This window comes from Lepidochelys olivacea (assembly GCF_965140295.1).
Source record: "Lepidochelys olivacea isolate rLepOli2 genome assembly, chromosome: 21".
NCBI lineage: Eukaryota > Metazoa > Chordata > Testudines > Cheloniidae > Lepidochelys > Lepidochelys olivacea.
Window position 1 is genome coordinate 15,782,098 of NC_140431.1, and position 19,426 is coordinate 15,801,523.

Sequence of the window (19,426 nt, forward strand, 5' to 3'; positions counted from 1 at the left end):
AGGCTAGGCATTTTGTTTCAACAGCATTCTATCCACTCTTGGGGAATCTATGTTGGTGAAAAGCAAACCAGCTTCTGCCCCTCCTGCCAAACCCGGTGCTCACTGCTTTAGCTCACAGGTGCCATGGGGATCAAGGTGAGGGGTAATGTTCCTCAGCCCCTGAATGACATCGGAGCCTGAGCCCCATGGACTTTCAATGAGACCCCCTCATGTCCAAGTCACTTTTGACAATGGGAATGTTGCTCCAGGTGTAAGGCTAGGCTCTGGCTCCAGACTGGCTCTGTTGGAAGGGCTGGTTTGCTAAGGCATTGTGGGTTTTGTAACAAAATGCCACTTTAGCTGCCCCTTGCTGTCTGGTCCCTAGGAGGCAGGTATTTCCTGCTGCCTACCTACAGGCTGATCCATTGCAGTAACTGGAAAGGCTGCGGTCAAGCTCTGTGAGCAGTAGAGGGGTTGGAGACCTGGTACTAAAACCACCTGTCTCTCTGTTTATCAGTGCTGACTTGGCCAAAGCATGTCTGCCTGTCCAGCCAGTGCATCACAGAGCAGGTTGGTCCCCACCAGGCACTGGTGGCCTGCCAAGCTCTTCGTTTGAGGTGTCTCTTCCAAGTGCCCCCTACTTGAAGCTGGAATTGCTACGACATGCGCCTTTGAAAGGGCTATCGGTCACACTAAGCTGTGTGTGTGTGTGTGTGTGTGTGTGTGGTGAGAATGTTTGTAGTTGTGTGCTTTGTGTTGTGCTTGTTTGGTGTCTCTGTGTGTGAGTTTCCAGCTGGGTAGGGTTAAGAGTTTTCAGTTTCCTAGACCTTTCCCAGGCTGAATTCTCCTGCAGAAATGGAATTTGAGGAGCTATTTCGTTTCATGATTTCCATAGCAGCATCTGGGATATATCGGGAATCCATTCCAGTGGGCACGGAAATCCAGGCCAGAATTTACCAGGCACCGGTCCTTGTGTCCCCATCAGATAGGTGGAGCGCACCTCTGGAGCGGAACCAAACCTGGATTCCTGAGCCCACCTGAATGTGCCCCTGCAGCGCGTGCTGGCAGGCTCCTGGCTCCGGCTGCATGTTATGGCCTGTGCAACCGCGGGTGCAGTTTGCATGATAAAGAACCTGATTTCCAGCTGCCAAATGTGAGGCTTCGGAGATTCAGAAAAATCTGTCCCTAAAGGTTGATTAACCCAAAGCCCCTGGGTCAGCTCCTTCTGCAGGCTTGGGCTTCTGCCTGAATCCAGTGGGTATGGGGATCTACAGGGCCTGATTCCCCTCTCACTCACTCTGGTGAAAATCCGGAGGAACTGCATTAAAGCCAATGACATTCCACGGATGTCAAACTGGAGTGAGAGGCCCATAGGCTTTCATGATGGGGTAGGACTCTAATAAGCTGACACCTATCAATCAGCGATGAGCACAGATTTAACTCTTGTACGTTGGTTCAGAGAATGGTAGGGTGAGTGATGTTTTAAAACCCCCAAGAGACTTGTCTGTCTTCTCCAGATCTTGGCCGAGGGCTGGGCAGAAGGGGCTGAGGTCTGGATCTTTCGTTGTATCAAGGGAAAGCTTCTCTTTGGTGTAAAAGTTCTAAACAAAGGTGGACCTAATGCAGCCTTGCACTGAAGTCAGTGGATGTTGTGCTCACTTAAACCAGGGTTAGATCTGACCTAAAGGAGCTCACGTTTTGGATGAACAGGCAAATAATAATAACACGTTTACCAGAGGATGGAAAGATTCCCATGATTACAGCTGTTATATCATTGTGTGGGTGGGGGGGTCTAATTCCGGAGAGTCAGGAGATCTGGACTCTATTCCTGGCTTTGCCACTGACCTGCGGTGTGACTTGGGCATGTCATTTCTTTTCTCTTTCCCCTCTCTACCCCCTTTCTCTGTCTTGCCTATTTCGATTGCAAGCTCTTTGGGACAGAGACTGGCTATCCACAGTGCATGGTGCAGTGGGGTCCCTAGGTGCTGTTGCAATATTAATAGTGACTCACTATAATGCAGAATTAAATTGATTCACAAACATTCTTTCCCATCTGTTCACAAATCCGCTTCCTTTGCGGTCATCACGTCCCTCCTTGTGCTTGATTTCTGAGTGAAATCCCCCCTAAGCAGAGGAGAATCACCAGGTCCTGTGCAGAGCGATTGGAAAAACAAAGCTGGACACTTCAAAAGGATTTCCTGGATTAGAACAAAAAAACAGAACCATCAAAAATGTTCTCGAAACAAAAATTCCAGAACGTTTTGAATGGGAACCGAAAACGCTCACATCTTCAATCGAAATGAAATGATTTGACACTTCCGAAGACAAAAATTGCTTTGTTTTAAAATATCAATTAAAAACAGGGGGGTTTGTTTCCATCCTCTATATTGGAGAACTGAAAAAGTGTGAGGAAGATCAACATTTTGCTGCAGAAAATATGGGGGTTTTTAAATGAAAAATCTATGGGGAACTTTGATCTGCTCTAGTCCTGGGGCTTAAGTGGTACCTACCTGTGTGCACAGCATTTATGATTGTTATTTTTGGATATTATTTGTATTACCATACTGCCATGGACCAGAACAAAATGACAGTCCCTGCCCCAAAGAGCTTACAATCTAACTATAAGACAGGAGATAACAGGTAGATATAGATGGATGGGGGCCTGCAGACAATGAGACAGTGTAGTTCAAAGCATAGGCATTGGTTTCTGCACACCACCAGCCTAACTGTTGTCAAGTTTTTTGTAGGCATCATAGCAAAGGAGAGTTTTGAGGAGGCCATTTTGTTGTTGCTCTGGATGGGGTGAATTTCTCCCTTGGTAATAGTCTAGTGAGCGAGGTAGGAATTTAATGGAAGGAGCCCCTTTTTCAGCAGATGTCAGAGAATATTTGTGGCAAGACAATTTCGAATTCATAATCAGGACTATTCCTCCCTGGGAACCTGATTCAAAGGGTCCATGGCTTATACGTCCAGCCCAAACAGCTGGCATTTAGAATTGGGAATATGAAAGAGTTGCAATGAAACTACCAGCTGAGAATGAGCTGCAGAAATAGTTCTGAATAACAGATACGCTTGGGGGAAAGGCCGAGCTGTTTACGGATGATCTGCAATCGGGGAAAAAAAGCAGATGAAACATTAGGAACTGTTCACCCAGTTTTACCCAGCCCGCTCCTCTACAGCCCCCCTTCTTTCAGCCCTGCCTTTATCCAAGAGATACTTTGCTAAGGGAGCTGGTGCTGCTGTGCCCATGAATAAAAGTCCAATTGCTCTCAGAGACGTGGGGAAATGCACCACCGCCCTCTTTATCAGGTGTCTGCCTGCCAGGCTGCTCAGTTTCTGGTTAGCTTCTGTGTCTCCTTTGCACTCAGACACCTCCACTGGGGCTGGGGCTCTGCAGTCTGGGAAGCAGCCTGAGTAGGGGGGTCTTGAAAGGAGCCAGGAAAAGCACCAGGGTGGGGGTGTCTTTTCTCCTGAGCAGCTCCTGGCAGGGGTGGGGCTGGAAACTTACACCCTCCCTGAACTGTTCGGAAAATGTGATCTTATCCGAGAGCCAGTTGTTTATCCCCACCAGCCCTTTGTTCAGTGGCCTGACGGCACAGCTGATGGCCACTGTCACAATGCTGGTTCTGGCGGCACCCAACGGAGAGTGCCAATTCAGGACAAACTGCTTCAAGCAGGGCAGTTACAGCCCAAGAGCAGACTTTGGTCTCACCCCACTGGCTAACCACAAGTCACACAAGCAATTCCCTTAGACACTCCAGTTTCCCAGTATCCCCACCAGTGCCACTCGTTATGCGGACCAATGGTTTTTAAAACCAATACCCCAGTAAAAGAAAAAAGGTTCCCTCGATTCCAAAGGACCAAGCCCCAGACCCAGGTCAATAAACAAATCAGATCTTACCCACAAATCACGCTGTTGCCAATCCTTTAGAATCTAAAATCTAAAGGTTTATTCATAACAGGCAAAAGATAGAGATGAGAGCGAGAACTGGTTAAATGGAATCAATGACACACAGTAATGGCAAAGTTCTTGGTTCAGGCTTGTAGCAGGGATGGAATAGGCTGCAGGTTCAAATCCAGTCTCTGGAGAACATCCACAGCTGGGATGGGTCCTTGGTTCAAAGCTTCAGTGTAGCAAAGTTCCTCTGGAGGTGTGAAGCAGGATTGAAGCCATCTCCCCCGAGCGGAGCAAGGCGTTCGATGTGGCTGCGCTGGAAGAGACTACCCACAGCCATCACGCAGTCAGGTTGAAAGGCAAGCACAGGTGCTCTCTCCACGCAGGCAGTGAGGAGGGGTGAAGGGCAGCGGGGAGCAGTGCAGCCCCGCATGGGAAGCACGAGGGTCCTGTTTAGAGCAGGGCTAGTTCTGGTGCTGTTCACAGTGAGGGTCTCGTCCAATGAAAAGTTTGTGGCCTGCTGAGATGCAGGCGAGGGTCTCTCCAGTGGGGTTTGCTGAGCAGTGGAGTCCTGGTTGGGTTCCTGGAGTGTAGAACTCGAATACAGACCCTGAGACCGGCTGGGGCATTGGAGGTGGCAGCTCAGCTGGAAACACAGGTGGTGCCCATGAAAACAAGGTGGGCTGTCAGGAGGCACGTAACTTCAGCTTAGGGACCTTTGCATAACTGTCAGTACAATACAATCCCGATCCACAGCCCCCTGCTAGCCCTGGACTCCCCCCCCACAGCTCTGTACATGCACCTCAGTCCTGATCTGCAGCCCCCTGCTGTCCCAGCCCTGGGGTCCCCCCTGCCCCAGCTCTGCCAGTGCCCCTCAGTCTCTACCCACAGCCCCCTGCTAGCCCTGGGCTTTCCATACACCCAGCTCTGTCCATGTGCCTCAGTCCTGACCTGCAGCCCTCTGCTATCCCAGCCCTGGGCTCCTTACATATATGCCGTAGTCCCAGCCTGCAGCCCCCTTCTATCCCAGTCATGAGCCGCAGCTCAGTCAAAGCACCTCAGCCCTGGCTCTTTGGTAAGCACAGACTGTGACTTATACCCTGCTGTGTGGGAGTGGGTGGATGCGAGCTCACGTTTGGATTCCTTGCTATTGATCATTTTGCTTTGGGGTGATTCTAGGTGCAGAATCGGACAGCACAATGCCAGAGCCGTAAGTAGTAGCACTGCCCTTTGCCTTTTGCTGAACTCCCCTAAGCTTCCAGCTTCTCAGGAGAGCTGTGGGAGAGACCTGGCTCTACTTCGACCAACAGCAGGGTTTGAACGCAAACCAGTCAGCACTGAAAGCTCACGCCCTCAGCACTGGAGCTAAAGGACTGGGCGAAGCAGCTCAAAGCAGTTGCCGAATGAGAACAGCCTTCTGTGGATCAGCCACCAGAGGGAGGGAGGCAGATTTCCAGGCTGTACTAACAGGAGAATCTCATGTTTGCTTTGGCTTTTGAGAAAATGTTCCAATTTGGGGGGGAAACTTGTGAAATGTTGAGATCTTTGCTCACAGCGCGGCTCGAGTCTTGGTGCAATGCCATCCCTTTACACTCAGAAATGGTCCCATTTCCAACCCCCAGCATTTTCACACTTTTCCAACTTTTGAATTTCCACGGGCCATATTCAAAACTTCATCCCAGCGAAGAGCAGGTACTCAAATTGCAAAATGTCTGCACACAAGGAATTTCCATGCTCTTTGGTGCAGTATCTGGATCTGTCAAATTGCTCAGAGCAGTGTCTATCTTCACACTGCCACACACTTCCCAGCCACTAGCCTCCAGGAATCTGAATACCGTACAGAGCCAGATCCAACCCTTGAGTACTGAAACTGCACGTGCATTGACACAGCCTGGCACTTGTACACACAGGTCAGATAATGGCATGTATTTGTACATGAACTATGTGTGATCTAGTGACTAGAGAAGTGCCTTACTAGAAGTCAGGACTCCCTGGTCTTATCCCACCACGCTGCCCCCGATTTGCGGTGTAATTTAGAGCAAGTTGTTTAACTGCCCCGTGCCTCAGTTTCCCTACATGTAAAATGGCTCTCATGTCACCTACCTTATGTGGGCATCGTGAGGTTTGCTTAATTAATACCTATAATTGCTGTGTGTTCCTTGAATTAAAGTCTTCATACACATGGAGACCTTTACCATCACTTTACAATTCTACTAATAACGCATATTTACTGCCTTAATATCTAAGCGTTGGATCTTCAACTGATGTAAACTGGTGTCGCTCCATCAACTTACACCTACTGAGGATCTGGTCCAAAGAAACACTTGTGGTCTGTGGCACATTTTGCATGCAGTAGCAAAGAGTCCACCTGTAACCTTTAGTTGCATCAGTCCTCCAGATGTTTCATGCATTCTGTCTATTGATCGTTTGTTCTGTTTTTTCCACTCTTTGTTTCTTCTGTCTGAATGAACAACTGCAGGGAGGTAAGTGTTCCTGGATTTTTTTTTCCCCTTAAGAGATCTAGACATTAACATACATTTTCTGTTATGAATTTGCATTTAAAATGTCTTTTGTTTTGTTCTTTCCCTCTGTAGAGAAAGTCCAAGATCACAGCCTCACGCAAACTCCTGTTGAAGGTGAGTCCCTTTGGGTCTATCCCAGCTGAGATAGCAAATCAAGGTTAAAAGCTTCTTTGCGGAAACATGGTATGACCATTTCCATGACTAGCCACAGTGTTTATGGAAAGAAAAACTCAGCTTTCCACTGGGTACAGGTAAGATCCTGGGTCTCTGAAGAAAACAGCCCTGTTCCCACCTCCATGATCCCTAGAACCTGGAACAATCCCTCAGCCGCTCAGAACTTCATAGTTGGAAATGTAACACCCGCCTGTCCCCCAAGTTATCAGCATGGATTGAACCTGGGATCTTCAGCACTAAAAATGCAGGCATCTATCCCACTTGTGGTGCAGAAGTAATTCCATCAGTAACAGTAGGCTGTTAGCCGCTGGGTGGGAGGGGCATGCTTAGCCAGCGTGTCACATATATAGGCTTGGCAGAATTTGATTTTTATCTTTCTATAATTTTGATGGATAATATCAATGTTTATTTTGTAAGCATTTTTTGGTTCTGTTTTGATCAATTTAAATGTTCACAGTGGGGGACAATTGGAGGGGTGTCAGACAATAGGGAGGGGCTCTGTCAGTAATCATAGAATCATAGAATATCAGGGTTGGAAGGGACCTCAGGAGGTCACCTAGTCCAACCCCCTGCCAAAGCAGGACCAATCCCCAACTAAATCACCCCAGCCAGGGCTTTGTCAAGCCTGACCTTACAAACCTCTGATTTAAGGACAGTAGACACTTGAGATTCAAAAAGGTCAAGTTTTCTAACTGTTGTTAAAACACAAATTTGTCAACGTCGCATCAAAATATACAAAGTAAATCACCTAAAATCACGCTCCAATAAGCTCTCAGGCAGCCTCTGTCTGACTTTGCCTAGCAGTAAAACTTGGATGATTATCGCTGGAAATATTTTTCGCCGGTCTGTGAGTGTGCGGTGAAATCGACGTTTACCGATAAAAATCGAATCCTTCCAAGCCTAAACATATGCAGGGACACACACTGATTTTCCTGGGGCAAGGTGCATTAAATGTTCAATTGGGTGGCAGGTGCTGCTGCCTACATCCTTTGTTAATAATAATCATTAATACCAATAATTTGTTTCGTGCCAACAGTGCACTGGGCACCGCACAGACAGGACATGGTTCTGGGGAAACGTTTTTGCTTAAGGGGGAAAACACATGGTTGCAGAGAGCCAGGTGATGCCAATGTCAGTCAGGAGTCGCAGCCCCAAGGAAAGCAAGGAAGTCTCTGAATCAGACACAGATTCTGCAGCCTCTCACCCTCCTTCCTGCAGCTCCCCCCACGCCCGGTTTATCACACACCATGGGGAAATGCTTTTAGTTGCACCAGTGCCTGCAACTCACCCCACTGGATTGAGGACAAGGCCCTGAAGACCCTTCCATATGGGTTTGAGGAACAAGCAGTTTCTCTGTCCTTCACCACAAAGGCACTGAGCTCAACATCTCCATGCTCTTTGGTAGCTCCCTGCCATGTGCCCCTGGCCTGAGGTGATAGCTGGGGGTGGGGTGGGGGGCTCACGGCACAGTGCATCTACTCAGGCTGTTGCTGTCTGCTGTGTGCTCCAGAGTTTGATGCTAGCCAAAGCCAAGGAAGCATGGGAACAAGATCAAGTGGACAAGCAAGCGGAGAAGGAGAGATACCTGGCTGAGCGGATCACACAACTGCGGACCAGCGGGCTGTCCTTCAGCCAGCTGCAGGTAGGCTTGAGTGGGAGTCAGGAGGGCCACCGGGGACCTGCGCAGGGGTCTGACAACAGCTCAGGTCTCCACCCTGTTTGTTATGGCTGAGGCAGGGCCCCTCCTGTCACTCGTGAATGGGTCCCTCTGGGCAGGGTCCAGAGGCTCTGGAAGGTGAATCTGCCCAGCATGTACTGTGATAGAGGGGGAAGGTGGTTTCCCAGGGAACTCAGTCAGGGACATGCTGGCCGCTGGGATTTCAGGGCTGGTGACTGATGGAGACTCAACACCACCTCTAGGAGGCACCACGAACATGCTGCCTGCTAAAAGCCTAGCTCTTAACACAGTACCTGCTGTGACAAGTCAGGGCCACGGTTGGGAGGCTCAGCAGATGGAGCAGTGAAGAGAGCTCCCAGCTTGGCCTTTGTGACCTCTCCTTGCAGGATCTGTGCAGGGAGCTGCACGAGAAGGTAGAAATCGTGGATGAGGAGCGGTACGACATCGAAGCAAAATGCATCCACAACACCAGAGAGGTAGGAGGGTGCCTTGTGCACTGGCTTGCACTTTATTTCTTAATTAACTGGTTATTTGTTTTGATACCTGCTATGCACCTCACCTAGGTTATTAGCGTTATTTGCATTACAGTCGCACCAAGAGGTCCCCAAACCAAGTAGGGTTGCCAGGTGTCTGGTTTTTTACTAGAATGCCCGGTCAAAAAGGGACCCTGGTGGCTCTGGTCAGCACCACTGAGCCATTAAAAGTCCAGTCAGCGGTGCAGCGGGGCTAAGGCAGGCTCCCTGCCTGCCTTGGCTCTGCGCGGCTCCCGGAAGCAGCAGCATGTCCCCACTCCGGCTCCTAGGCGTAGGGGCAGCCAAGGGGCTCCACACACTGCCCCCACCCCAAGTGCTGACTCTGCAGCTCCCACTGGCTGGGAACCCCGCCCCAGCCTGGTGAAAATGAGCGAGTGACTGAGGGTGGGGAAAGCGAGCGACAGAGGGAGGAGTATGTGTGGAGTGAGCGGGGGTGGGCCCCAGAGAAGGGGTGGGGATGGACAGGGCTTCTGATGAGGGGTGGGGCAGGGGGTGGGGCAAAGGTGTTTGGTTTTGTGCAAGTAGAAAGTTGACAACCCTAAAACCAATACCAGGGACCCATGGTGCCAGGTGCTGCCCAGATACAGTAAGAGAATCCCTGCCCCAAAGAGCTCACAGCCTAAATGGACAAGGTGGACACAGGGCAGGATGGGAAACTGTGGCACAAAGAGGGGAAGCATCAGGTGTGTAGAGCTAGGAACAGATCTCAGGCCTCCATGGCCCCATCCCCAAGATCATGCCACCTCCTACTGCCGTCTGATCATTGAAAAATTCACACCTGGGTAGTTTAGTGGGAAAGAAGCCACCTGCAAGGCTCCCGCAGCCCATTCAAACAAAAGCCCTTCAGCCAGATTACCAGCAGTAGCCACTGGCTCTGGATGGCGCCACTCTGGGGCCATCCAGCCAGAGGCGCCCCGGACTTGGGTTTCAGAGGCACGGCATCCTCTCTGCTCTCCTTCACCAGCTGCTCAGCACTTCGTGGGGATGCCGTGGTGGCTGGAAGCCAACATGTGCAGCATCCCAGCTGGTGCCCATCTGTCAGGAGCTCCGATGGCCAGCCGCTCGCTGGTGCATGGCACTGTCCCTGAAGCTGGGGCCACTGTGGAGCCTGCGACTGGAGTCTGCATGGGACTCTGACCCGTTATCGCTGCGAGTGATGTCTGGAGCTGGGAGAAGGGACAAGGCTTGGGCTTGGGGTTAATGTTTCATTTGGGGTTGGGGTTGGGGCTGGGGCTGGATGCCATGGGGGAGAATCACCCCTGGTGTGGTCCCGGTCAGGATGGGCTGCCTGTGAGGATCCAGGCACCCCCAGTGGATGGGGGAGCTGACTACCTTGGTGCCAGGAGCAGGCAGAGGTGCTCCCTGCAGGCTGGTTTGAAGCAGGGTCGGGGGCCTGCCCCCGGTGCAATGCAGCTGTGCCGTACTCCCCGCCACCTGGCGATTCCTCCTTTTTTCCCTCGTCCCACAGATCAAAAACCTGAAGCTGAAAGTGCTCGACCTGCGGGGGAAGTTCAAGCGGCCCCCGCTGCGCCGTGTCCGCGTCTCCGCGGACGCCATGCTGCGGGCCCTGCTCGGCTCCAAGCACAAAGTCTCCATGGACCTGAGAGCCAACCTGAAATCTGTCAAGAAGGAGGACACGGAGAAGGTGGGTGCGGAAATTCACCCCTGTGCAAAGGGTCCACACGAGGCTGATGTGGGACTTGACCTGGGGCGTACGCCTTGTGTTGGGCCCTTTGGACAGGGGGTGCATTTAGTTCAAGGGCCCAGTTCTGCTCACAGGTATGCTGGTGTAACTCTGAGTATCTCCATGGAGTTCACTTCCCACAGATGCTCTCTTGCTTTGAACGAAGCCTCCTGGGATTTTAGGGTCTGGATTACTGGGGTAGCTCCAGGGACCTCCATGTGGGTACTCCTGATTTACATGGGGGTAAATGGACTGAGAGCCAGGCCTGAGGTTTGTATATTGGATCAGCGCCCTCCCTATGGCAGAGGCCAATGCAGAATGTACCAGAGACAGGAATATTTTTGGCCAATTATGGCCAATTGCGCAGGGAGGATATATTCCCCTCCTGACTCCTGTGGTGATCGGCTTATGCCCTGAGACAGGAGGTTTGGTGATCCTTGATCCTTGTCTGTCTCATTATTATTGCTCATAAGATCAGCCAGTCCTTTTAACTCCAGCCGCGGGCGAGGTCCTGCATTGCCACCTGCTCTGTGGGGGAAGGAATATACGGGCAGGGTCTGATGGACACTGTGGGTCTGGTGCGGCAGAGGGCAGGGCTGCTCACACCAGGTGCCGCATGCCCTCCCCTCCCACTCAAGGGGCTCTGTACATAGCAGGGTCGGGGCCCTTTCTCACTGCTTTCTCAGCTGTCTCCATTCTATACTGACTCTAGGGGGCATCCTGGGGTTTTAAAACCATAGACAGCCGACCCCAACCCGCTGGGGCTCTAATCCAGCTTCACACAGAGCAGCTCTAGGGACACAATGGTCCCTAATTGACTCACAGGGAAAAGGGATCTCCTGACATATCACATTTCTCTCCCCCCACCCCCCTGGTGCTGCCTTTGTCCCAGCAGTCAAGGACCCCAAACTTACAGGCTATTTAGTGTAGGGGTATTGGAGACACATGTCCGCGTCTGTCTGTCTGTATAATAACACGGCAGGTCATCCCGCAGCTCCACAGGGCGAGTGCAATGGGATCCAGGGAGATGCCCTGGGCGAGGTTGCACCTGGGGTCACTGCTGGAACGGTTGTTCTGGGTGTGGGGGAATGTGGCACATTGGAAGGCCCATGGGATTTAAGTACACTCAGGCACGGAGCAGCTTCTGAGTCAGCCAGGACGGAAATAAAGGACAAAATAAACCTTCCGTCATATGGAGTCATACATGCATGAACCCATGCTTCCCTTTCCTGCGTCCACCCAGGAAAACTCCCCCTCCCGTACACTCATGCACCCCCCCCCCATTCATACATGGCACATGTACACACGAACCTACCCAGACAAACCCCTGCATTTACACACACATGCTCATGCAGATGCACACACGTGAGCCAGCGCACTCAGGTATACGCACGGACACACCCACACATGGAGAGTCTGTCTCACCGAGCGCTGCTCAGATGCGCCGTCCCGAGAATCCCTGGGCTCTGTGCTGCCGGGACCCCTGACCCCTGCGTCTCCCTGCAGGAGCGCCCTGTGGAAGTGGGTGACTGGCGCAAGAACGTGGAGGCCATGTCGGGCATGGAGGGCAGGAAGAAGATGTTTGATGCTGCCAAATCTCCGACAGGCCAGTGAAAGGTACGGAATCATAGAATCATAGAATATCAGGGTTGGAAGGGACCCCAGAAGGTCATCTAGTCCAACCCCCTGCTCGAAGCAGGACCAATTCCCAGTTAAATCATCCCAGCCAGGGCTTTGTCCTTAGCTCTGCCACTCCTCCCTTTGCCCCGACAGCCCCTTCCCCCAGTCCCTGATGCCCCTTTCCATGAAGCAGGAGGCAGTCAGCGTCTGTGAATAACCTTCGCAGTCCAAGTGTCTGTATCACACGCCGGCCTGGGGCCCGTTCCCTCTGGACTGGTCAATGACCCAGTGCTGCCAGCTGGCACATTACAGCATGCTGGGTTTGCCTACGCTGCAGGAGGATCTGAATTATGGCAGCTTGTGCCCTCTGAGCTCAGTGCCAGGCACCTGCCTCCTCTCTCGACGCATCTTGGGGGCTGGGCTCCAGGTACGACAGCACCTCCTGCCCGGGCTGCCCGGCGCCGCGCTCTGCCTCGACTCGCTCTTTGGCGGGGCCCGGGCCTGCGGACACCGTGCCCTGAGATGGGATATCAGGGGAGCTGCTCTCTTTGTTGCCTTTGTCTTGTGGCGACTTGCTGGGATTTCTCTGCAGACGTGTCGTGCCCTAAGGCAGCCCCTGCACTGGGCTGCTGGCTCGGCTGCGCCGTGGCACCCGCCCCACCAGGCGCAGACTCCAGCCCATCCCTTCGCGCTGTCTGAAGCTGCCGCTCCGATTCCTAGGTGCTGCCGGGAGGGTCGAAGAGTCACCCCGCTGCTCGCAGCTTCGCCCCTGCCGCCCCTTCACGCTGCCCCGCGTGTGCCTCTTCCTACCTTCGCTCTCGAGCCAGCGCATTTGCGGAAAGCTCTTTGGGAAGCTCATCCAGCCTCTGTGCTTAAATCAGCCCCCCTCTGCCCCCGGCTTCCATGACAACAGCCATAGCCTCACGTGATGCAGCCAATTAATCGCCCCCGCGTGGCACCCCAGCTGTCTCCTGTAGGTCCCGGCGCAGGGCACCAACCCGTTGGACGGGCACAGGGGTGCTTCTGCATGAAGACTGATCACCCTTGTGGCCTAAGGTGCTGATCCCATTAGCTGGCAAGGGTGAGAGCCTTGCCAGCCATCCTGCAGGAGTCCCGTGCCCTGCAGAAAGGCAGTGCCTGTGCCACGCACCGATGGCTACATGTAGGTAACCCCATGGGGTCTCAGGCATGCTTGTAACTTCTGGATGCTGCTTGGGACTCTTGGTCTGTCCTTCTCCACCAGCCACTGCAGACAGCCCAGGGATGAACCCGCTGGTCCTGATCTCACCATCCAGCTCTGATATGCACAGTACGTGGGAAGTAACTGCTGTGTCTCTGTGTTCATTAAAAGACTGTTTAGGACAGAGCTGCAGAGTCTGCTCTTCACTTTACGCTCATTATGTGCATGTATTTTGCAGCTGATGAAAGCAGGGTGCCTAAAGCCCTAGCTAGAGGCAGGGGTAGTGGGGATGTCACTGCACGGGCTCCCTCCAGCTCTGAAAGGGACCTCAGCCTCCAACCACTTCACCCCCTGATTTCCAGAGCACTCCCATCAGCCGTGCAGCGCTCCCAGTGCTGGCTCTCCACACTCTAACAAGCCACCATCCTAACCTGCAGCAGCCCCTTCTGTTCCATCCCTGGGCTCCCACCACAGCTCCCTCCTGCCCCCCAGCAGCTGTGCAATTCCAGCCCGGGGTGCCCCCATGGCTCTGCTAGTGCAATTCACTCCTGACCTGCACCATCCGTGCGGTCCCCTTGCTGGGCCCCACGCACTCAGATCTCGGCAGCCCCCTGCAATTCCAGCCCTGAGCTCCCCCACAGCTCTGAAAATGCCTCATCCATGAGTCTGCACTCTGAGCATCTGCTCACACAGCCACGATTGCTGTGCCGATATCAAATCCCTCCCTCCCAGCTCGCTGGAGCTTCTAGGACAACGCACCCACCCGATCCAACCTCAGGTGCATTTCTAGAAACGGTGGACGCTCCTCCCGATTCCCATTGGCCCATCCCTCCTTCAGTGGGATCAGATCACAGGCTGCAGCTTCCCTCACCCCACCCCTCATCACATTTACTGCCCCAGCAACCTGAGGCGTCAGCATGGTGGCGCAATGCAACGTGCTTCCGTGCCAGGCCCATCCACACGGCGCTATGGCCTGGCCCGTCCGCCGCACCGTGGTAACCCCCACAGTTCTGATCTTCGCCACTAGGTGGCCTTGCAGCCACATCTGTGGCCACAGGTCTACCGTGGAACGGGCCACAGCTGGTTGGCCATTGATTTACCTGGGGGCAGGCTCGGGCCTTAGGACCCTTTCACCCAGCTTGATTCACAGGTCCCAGCCCTGCCTCCAGGGCTGAGGCTGCCCAGGGCAGTGGCGGGTGGTCTGGCCCTGCAGGATCCTTCTATCTCCTTCCTCCTGTATTGGCATCACTCCCCACCTCAGTGTTACGAGGGCGACCTGTGGGGAGGGGCACTGCCTGTGTGTCTCTGGGACAAGGATTAGATCAGCCCAAACAGCATGACGCTCCCCACTGAGTGCATTGCAGTGAGTGGGACACCCCCCACCACGGCTGGGGATGGGGGAGTCTCAGGAGGGGCTCTGTCCCACTCAGGGAGGGGGGAAGGACAAGCAGCCGTGGGGAGAGGAGAGAAAGGTTTCACGGCCAGTCTCCAGAGGGGACGTCGCAATAAATAGTTACTTCTGCTTTACAGCCGCTGCAAGCCCTTGGGTTTGTAGAGTAGCCAGTCCTGCCGCTCCTGAGGGGGACGTGCACCGGTGACTCCAAACAAGTTCTAGCAGGAGCGCCTGAATTTCTTGATTTCCCCTTTATTTCACCTCCGAGACCTGGTAGCTGGAAAAAACGAAGCTGGAAGTTCGGCCTGCATGTCCCACTGCGTCTGCTCTGACCTGGTGCACACACACACGCAAAGGAGCTAGTTACACCCCTGCCTGTTCAATGTGGATGGGAAAAGATACAGGCAGCTGTAAACCCAGTTTACTACAGAGCAAAGTGCAGGGCCACTCCACTCGGCTGGTGGTGAGTGTGAAATGGGAGCCTGCTGGGAGAAACTGCCTGCTGCCGAGCTGGATGTGTCTGAGGACGGAAGTGCCCATCCTTGGACAAGGAGGAGCTCCCATACGCTGTAATAGCTCCAGCCCAGAGCCTGTTTGGTTTTCAATTACCAGCCAAGCAAACCAAGATTAGATTAAAGTTTTCGTGAGTATTCTGTGTATTACGGCAGCACCTAGCGATCCAGACCAAGATCAGGTTTGGTGCTTCACATAGACATAGTAAGCGACAGCCCCTGTATTCAGCCCATGGGTCAGCTGCAACCCACAAGCCCATCTCACCTGGCCAAATAATCAAAGCCACGTCTCCTCTGTGACTAATTCCCTGCTTGACCTTTCTAGTCTAACCAATGTGGGTGCTGGACGCTTGTGGATCAGGTGGCCCAGCGATTAGAACTCTGGCCTGGAATTGTGAGAACCAGATTTGGTTTCCAGCTCTACCACCGCCTGCCAGTGTGACCTTGGCTAAGTCACTTAGTATTTCAGTGGCCCATCTGTAACAGGAGGATAACAGCTGTTCCTGTGTCCCATGGTTTAGTGCTCAGCTACTGTGGTTATAGGGGCCCTAGCAGTACCTCAGGTAGAAAGGTGACTTCATTTTTTCTTTTTTTCATCATGGAAATTGTTTTTTTCTCTCCACTTTCCTCATTCTCAAAAGTGGCTGAAGCATTTTTGCTCAGGCCTTCCCAATCTATTCCCTCTTGGGCAGAGACCAAGCCTGGGAACTTTCCGACAGGAAGGTTAATATTTCCGATAATTCCAAGCAACTTTCAAAATAGGGTCTTTCAAAACATGGGAACTCTTAGGTAATCTCCAGCACTGTTCCTAGCTCTCCAGGGAGGACTCCACCAACACGCAGGAATCATTTGAACTGCCACTGAAACGCAGCAGCTGTTCAACAGCACATTGCCTGGCAGCTTAGGACAGGAAGTGAAGACGATTTCTCTGTATGATTTAACCTCACAGGTGATTTTAGGGAGATGGAATGTAATTACCTGAGATGGAATTTAGTCAGGACACCAGAATTAACACTTGTCTCTTAAAAACCATGCCCCAGACGGTCAGTGCCCCCATTTAATCTGATATGTAAGCCAGCAGCACAGACTTCATGACACGTTTGTTACTGACCCTGAGGGAAGAGCGCCACCCCTTGAACAACCAGTAATACTTCATGCGGCGTTTTGAGGATTTTCACTGCTGGCCAAGCTACCGAGTTCACAGACTGAGCTGGGATAGCTACACGCTAGTGTAACCCACACACCGCCTGGGTGTGGGGTTCTGTCCCAGCTCGTGGCATTGAGACCACTGAGAGAGAGAGATAAAATGAGTCTGTACTGCAGCCTGAGCTAACAGGCCGGTGGCTTTTAGCTCATGCTGTAGAGACTCCTGCACTAAGCTACAGAGGTCTCAGGTTTGATCCCAACGACCCAGGTCTGTCGGTGTTACACGAGCACCTGTCCCTGCCCTAGACCGCTTGTGACAAATCTCAGAAATTATGGGTAGCTATCACAGTCAGGTGACAGATTACGCCTAAGAACATAATAGTCTGAATGGTCAGTAGTATATTTTGGCCCTGAGTCAAAGCAACACCTTATAAATACACAGAGTGAACATAGAGAACTGAATTGTGCTTTACGTGGCAACCGCTATATGGGACTGACGACTACAAACAGCTTTGCAGTTGAGACATTTGGAAACGACACTGGGCAGACAATATGAGCTATTTAACACCAATAACTGACCTGTCCTGATGCTGAAAATCCTCTTTTGTGTCCCCAGATGTGCTATTTCTGTAGGACCTACACCAAACCAGTGTTATGTGCTCCCTTTATCAACTCCAGTCCAGTATTTAACTCGTGTGGGCCTCAGTGATCCAGGGACATACAAAATAACTGCACGGACACTTGTAAATTGCACCTTTCTTAGAAACGCAGCGAGGAAAATGTGATGCTTAAACCAGACAATCGTTAGGGGAAAGAAGTGCGATGCAGATGTTTCTAAGGGGTGTGCGTCTTTGGTTGGAGCAGTGAACCTGGGGTCCCGGGGTGTATTCCTAGCTCTGCCACTGACCTGCTGGGTGGTGTTGGGCAAGTCACTTTCCTGCTGTGCCTCACTTTTTCCAGCTGTAAAATGGGGATAACTATACGTGCCTACTATAATGTGGTGTGCAAAGCTCCCTTAATGTCTGTGAAGGGCTTTGAGAGCCTCAGATGGAAGATGTTGGAGGACAGTAAAGCTTTTGTATCAGCGCTGATTCCACCTCCTCCCCATTTCCCCCCCCTCAAATGATTTTTTGGTTTTGTTGTCTACATTTCCTTCAAGATGTTTTGGGCTTTCATCACCCTTCCCCCCTCGCCCCCCCCATTGTTCACTTTTCAGCAACCACACAAACCTGTCAGACTTTCAGCTGCCAAACCCCCCAACACTTTCTGACTGAAAGGGACATTGTTTCTGTCAAAAAGTTGTTCTCCGCTGGAAAAAACCCCCAACATTTTGCTGGCCAATTTTCAACCAGCTCTAATCTGTATGTTAGAAACAAGGGAGATCAAGAGAATGAAACCTGAGGCTGTCTTTCCAGGAACATTCCTTTATGTCATTTACAAGCCTCTCGCTTGTTCTCCTGTGTCTACACAGCAACTAAAAATGGGGTCCTAGAGTCTGGGCTGCAGCCCATGCCCAGAGGTCCACACTGCAATTAAACACCCAAGCTCCTTGAGCCCAAGTCAGCCAGCACAGGCCAGCTGCAGGTGTATAATTGCAATGTAGACGTGCTGGGCCACAGCTGAACAGCCAAATCAATGCCTGGGTGGGGCCATTTTAACAGATGTCCAAATATTTGCCCCAGCTCAGCTGCTGGCTGGGAGTTTGCCTTGCCATCAGTGACAGTGAGGGGGTTAACAGGCATGGGGGGGTCACGGAGCAGGCAGGAAAGGGGTAAGGTTTACTTCACCTCTAGAGCTTGGGTCAAAGCACAGCCTGTGTGGAAACACTCTGCTGCTTTGCACTGGTTAATGCCAGGCTGGAGTGCCCAGCCTCTGAACAGAACTCAAAGTTAAATATTACCTCCCCGGGGCCCCCCGCAGAGCCTGCCCATGCCCTGTTTGGAGCAGGCAGACAAGGCACTGGGTGATTAAACTTTGCAGTCTGCTAACAAACAATGCAGTCAAAAGGCGTCAGGGCTGGATTCTGATCTTGGTTTCACCCATGTAAACCCAGAGCAACTGCATCGCTGGCAGTGGAGTTACTCTGGATTTACACCAGTGTCAATGAGCCCCACTGGTCAGATCTTTGGAGCGCGGGGCTGAACTGCCCTCCTTGGCTTGGCTTCACTCCAGAGTCCGCCTGAAGCTCCTTCCCTGCTCAGGGCCAGCCAGGCGGGCTGACTTGGGTGGTCAGTGCGTGTGTCTAACAGGAGACCATGACACAATCCGTTCCCATCCTCACCCCCTCGGCGCGGGGGCACCCGTGGAGGCGAGCTCCCCGGCGTGGGAGGGGGTAGCAGAGGGCCCAGGAAATGTAACTGTCACAGCCACGCACCGATAGGATTCTGTTGGAGACGCCCTCCGGCCTGTGACATACAGGGGGTCAGACTAGGTGAGCCCCATGGTCCCGTGTGGCCTTGGAATGTGCTGCCGGGGCTCAGTAAACGACAACATGCCAGCACGTCTGCTGCTAGTGGAAACCCCTCTCCAGTCCCCTGGGGGCTTGACATGACATCGACCCCACAGCCCTCCACAGACCGCCCCCCCCCAAGGAAAAGTCTCCCCTCACCTTCCACTCACGCCGCACTCAGCCCACTGCAGCAGGGACACCGATAAGCCTTGGGCATGCCGGATGATCAGCCCATCCAGGGGCTGCCAGGACAGGGTGTGGGGGTGAGTTCTGGCTGAGACACCCCATGCTCCAGCCCCTCCCCATCTAAGCCCAGGGGAGCGGTTCATTCTTACGCACAGCTCAGTCCCCCTCCACTGCTTGCTCCTGCCCCTCCCACCTGTGTGGGGAGGGAGAGTGGCAGTCTCCTGGAGGCTGCTCCCTTCCCCCTGTTACACATACTGGGAGGCAGGTAGCCCCCCACCCCCACCTCTCCTCCATAGGCACAGGTCTGTATTTGAACAACGGGCCAGATTTTGATCAAGCAGCCCTGCTGAAATCAATGGGACCACTCCTGGAGCCATAAGATGCTGCCCCATATGTGCAAGGGCATCTGGATCTGGCTCAGTGGCCCTTGCTTTGCTGAAAAGGGGTTGGATTTGGGTCTCCCTGGAAGGGGGAG

The 19,426-nt window shown here is 52.7% G+C and overlaps 1 protein-coding gene across 3 annotated transcripts; it reads left to right on the forward strand.

The window, feature by feature from the left end:
• The first annotated feature begins 6,441 nt into the window (after positions 1–6,441).
• TNNI1 (troponin I1, slow skeletal type) lies at positions 6,442–13,554 on the forward strand. 3 transcript variants are annotated; one of them, XM_084611049.1, is made up of 6 exons: positions 6,442–6,510; positions 8,081–8,212; positions 8,635–8,724; positions 10,250–10,426; positions 11,972–12,082; positions 12,806–13,554. In XM_084611049.1, exons 2-5 carry the CDS (start codon positions 8,087–8,089, stop codon positions 12,077–12,079), a joined length of 501 nt encoding a protein of 166 aa, XP_084467175.1. In that variant the 5' UTR covers positions 6,442–6,510; positions 8,081–8,086; the 3' UTR covers positions 12,080–12,082; positions 12,806–13,554. The 3 variants fall into 3 exon arrangements, with proteins under 3 accessions (XP_084467175.1, XP_084467176.1, XP_084467177.1); XM_084611050.1 differs by having other exon boundaries at positions 13,329–13,554; XM_084611051.1 differs by lacking the exon at positions 12,806–13,554 and adding an exon at positions 12,678–12,775.
• The last annotated feature ends 5,872 nt before the right edge of the window (positions 13,555–19,426 follow it).

Coding starts and splice junctions, on each gene's coding strand:
- TNNI1 (XM_084611049.1), top strand. CDS start 8,087: ATGCTAGCCAAAGCCAAGGAAGCATGGGAACAAGATCAAGTGGACAAG. Junction 8,725..10,249: donor GCATCCACAACACCAGAGAG/GTAGGAGGGTGC, acceptor CTCGTCCCACAG/ATCAAAAACCTGAAGCTGAA. Junction 10,427..11,971: donor AGAAGGAGGACACGGAGAAG/GTGGGTGCGGAA, acceptor GTCTCCCTGCAG/GAGCGCCCTGTGGAAGTGGG.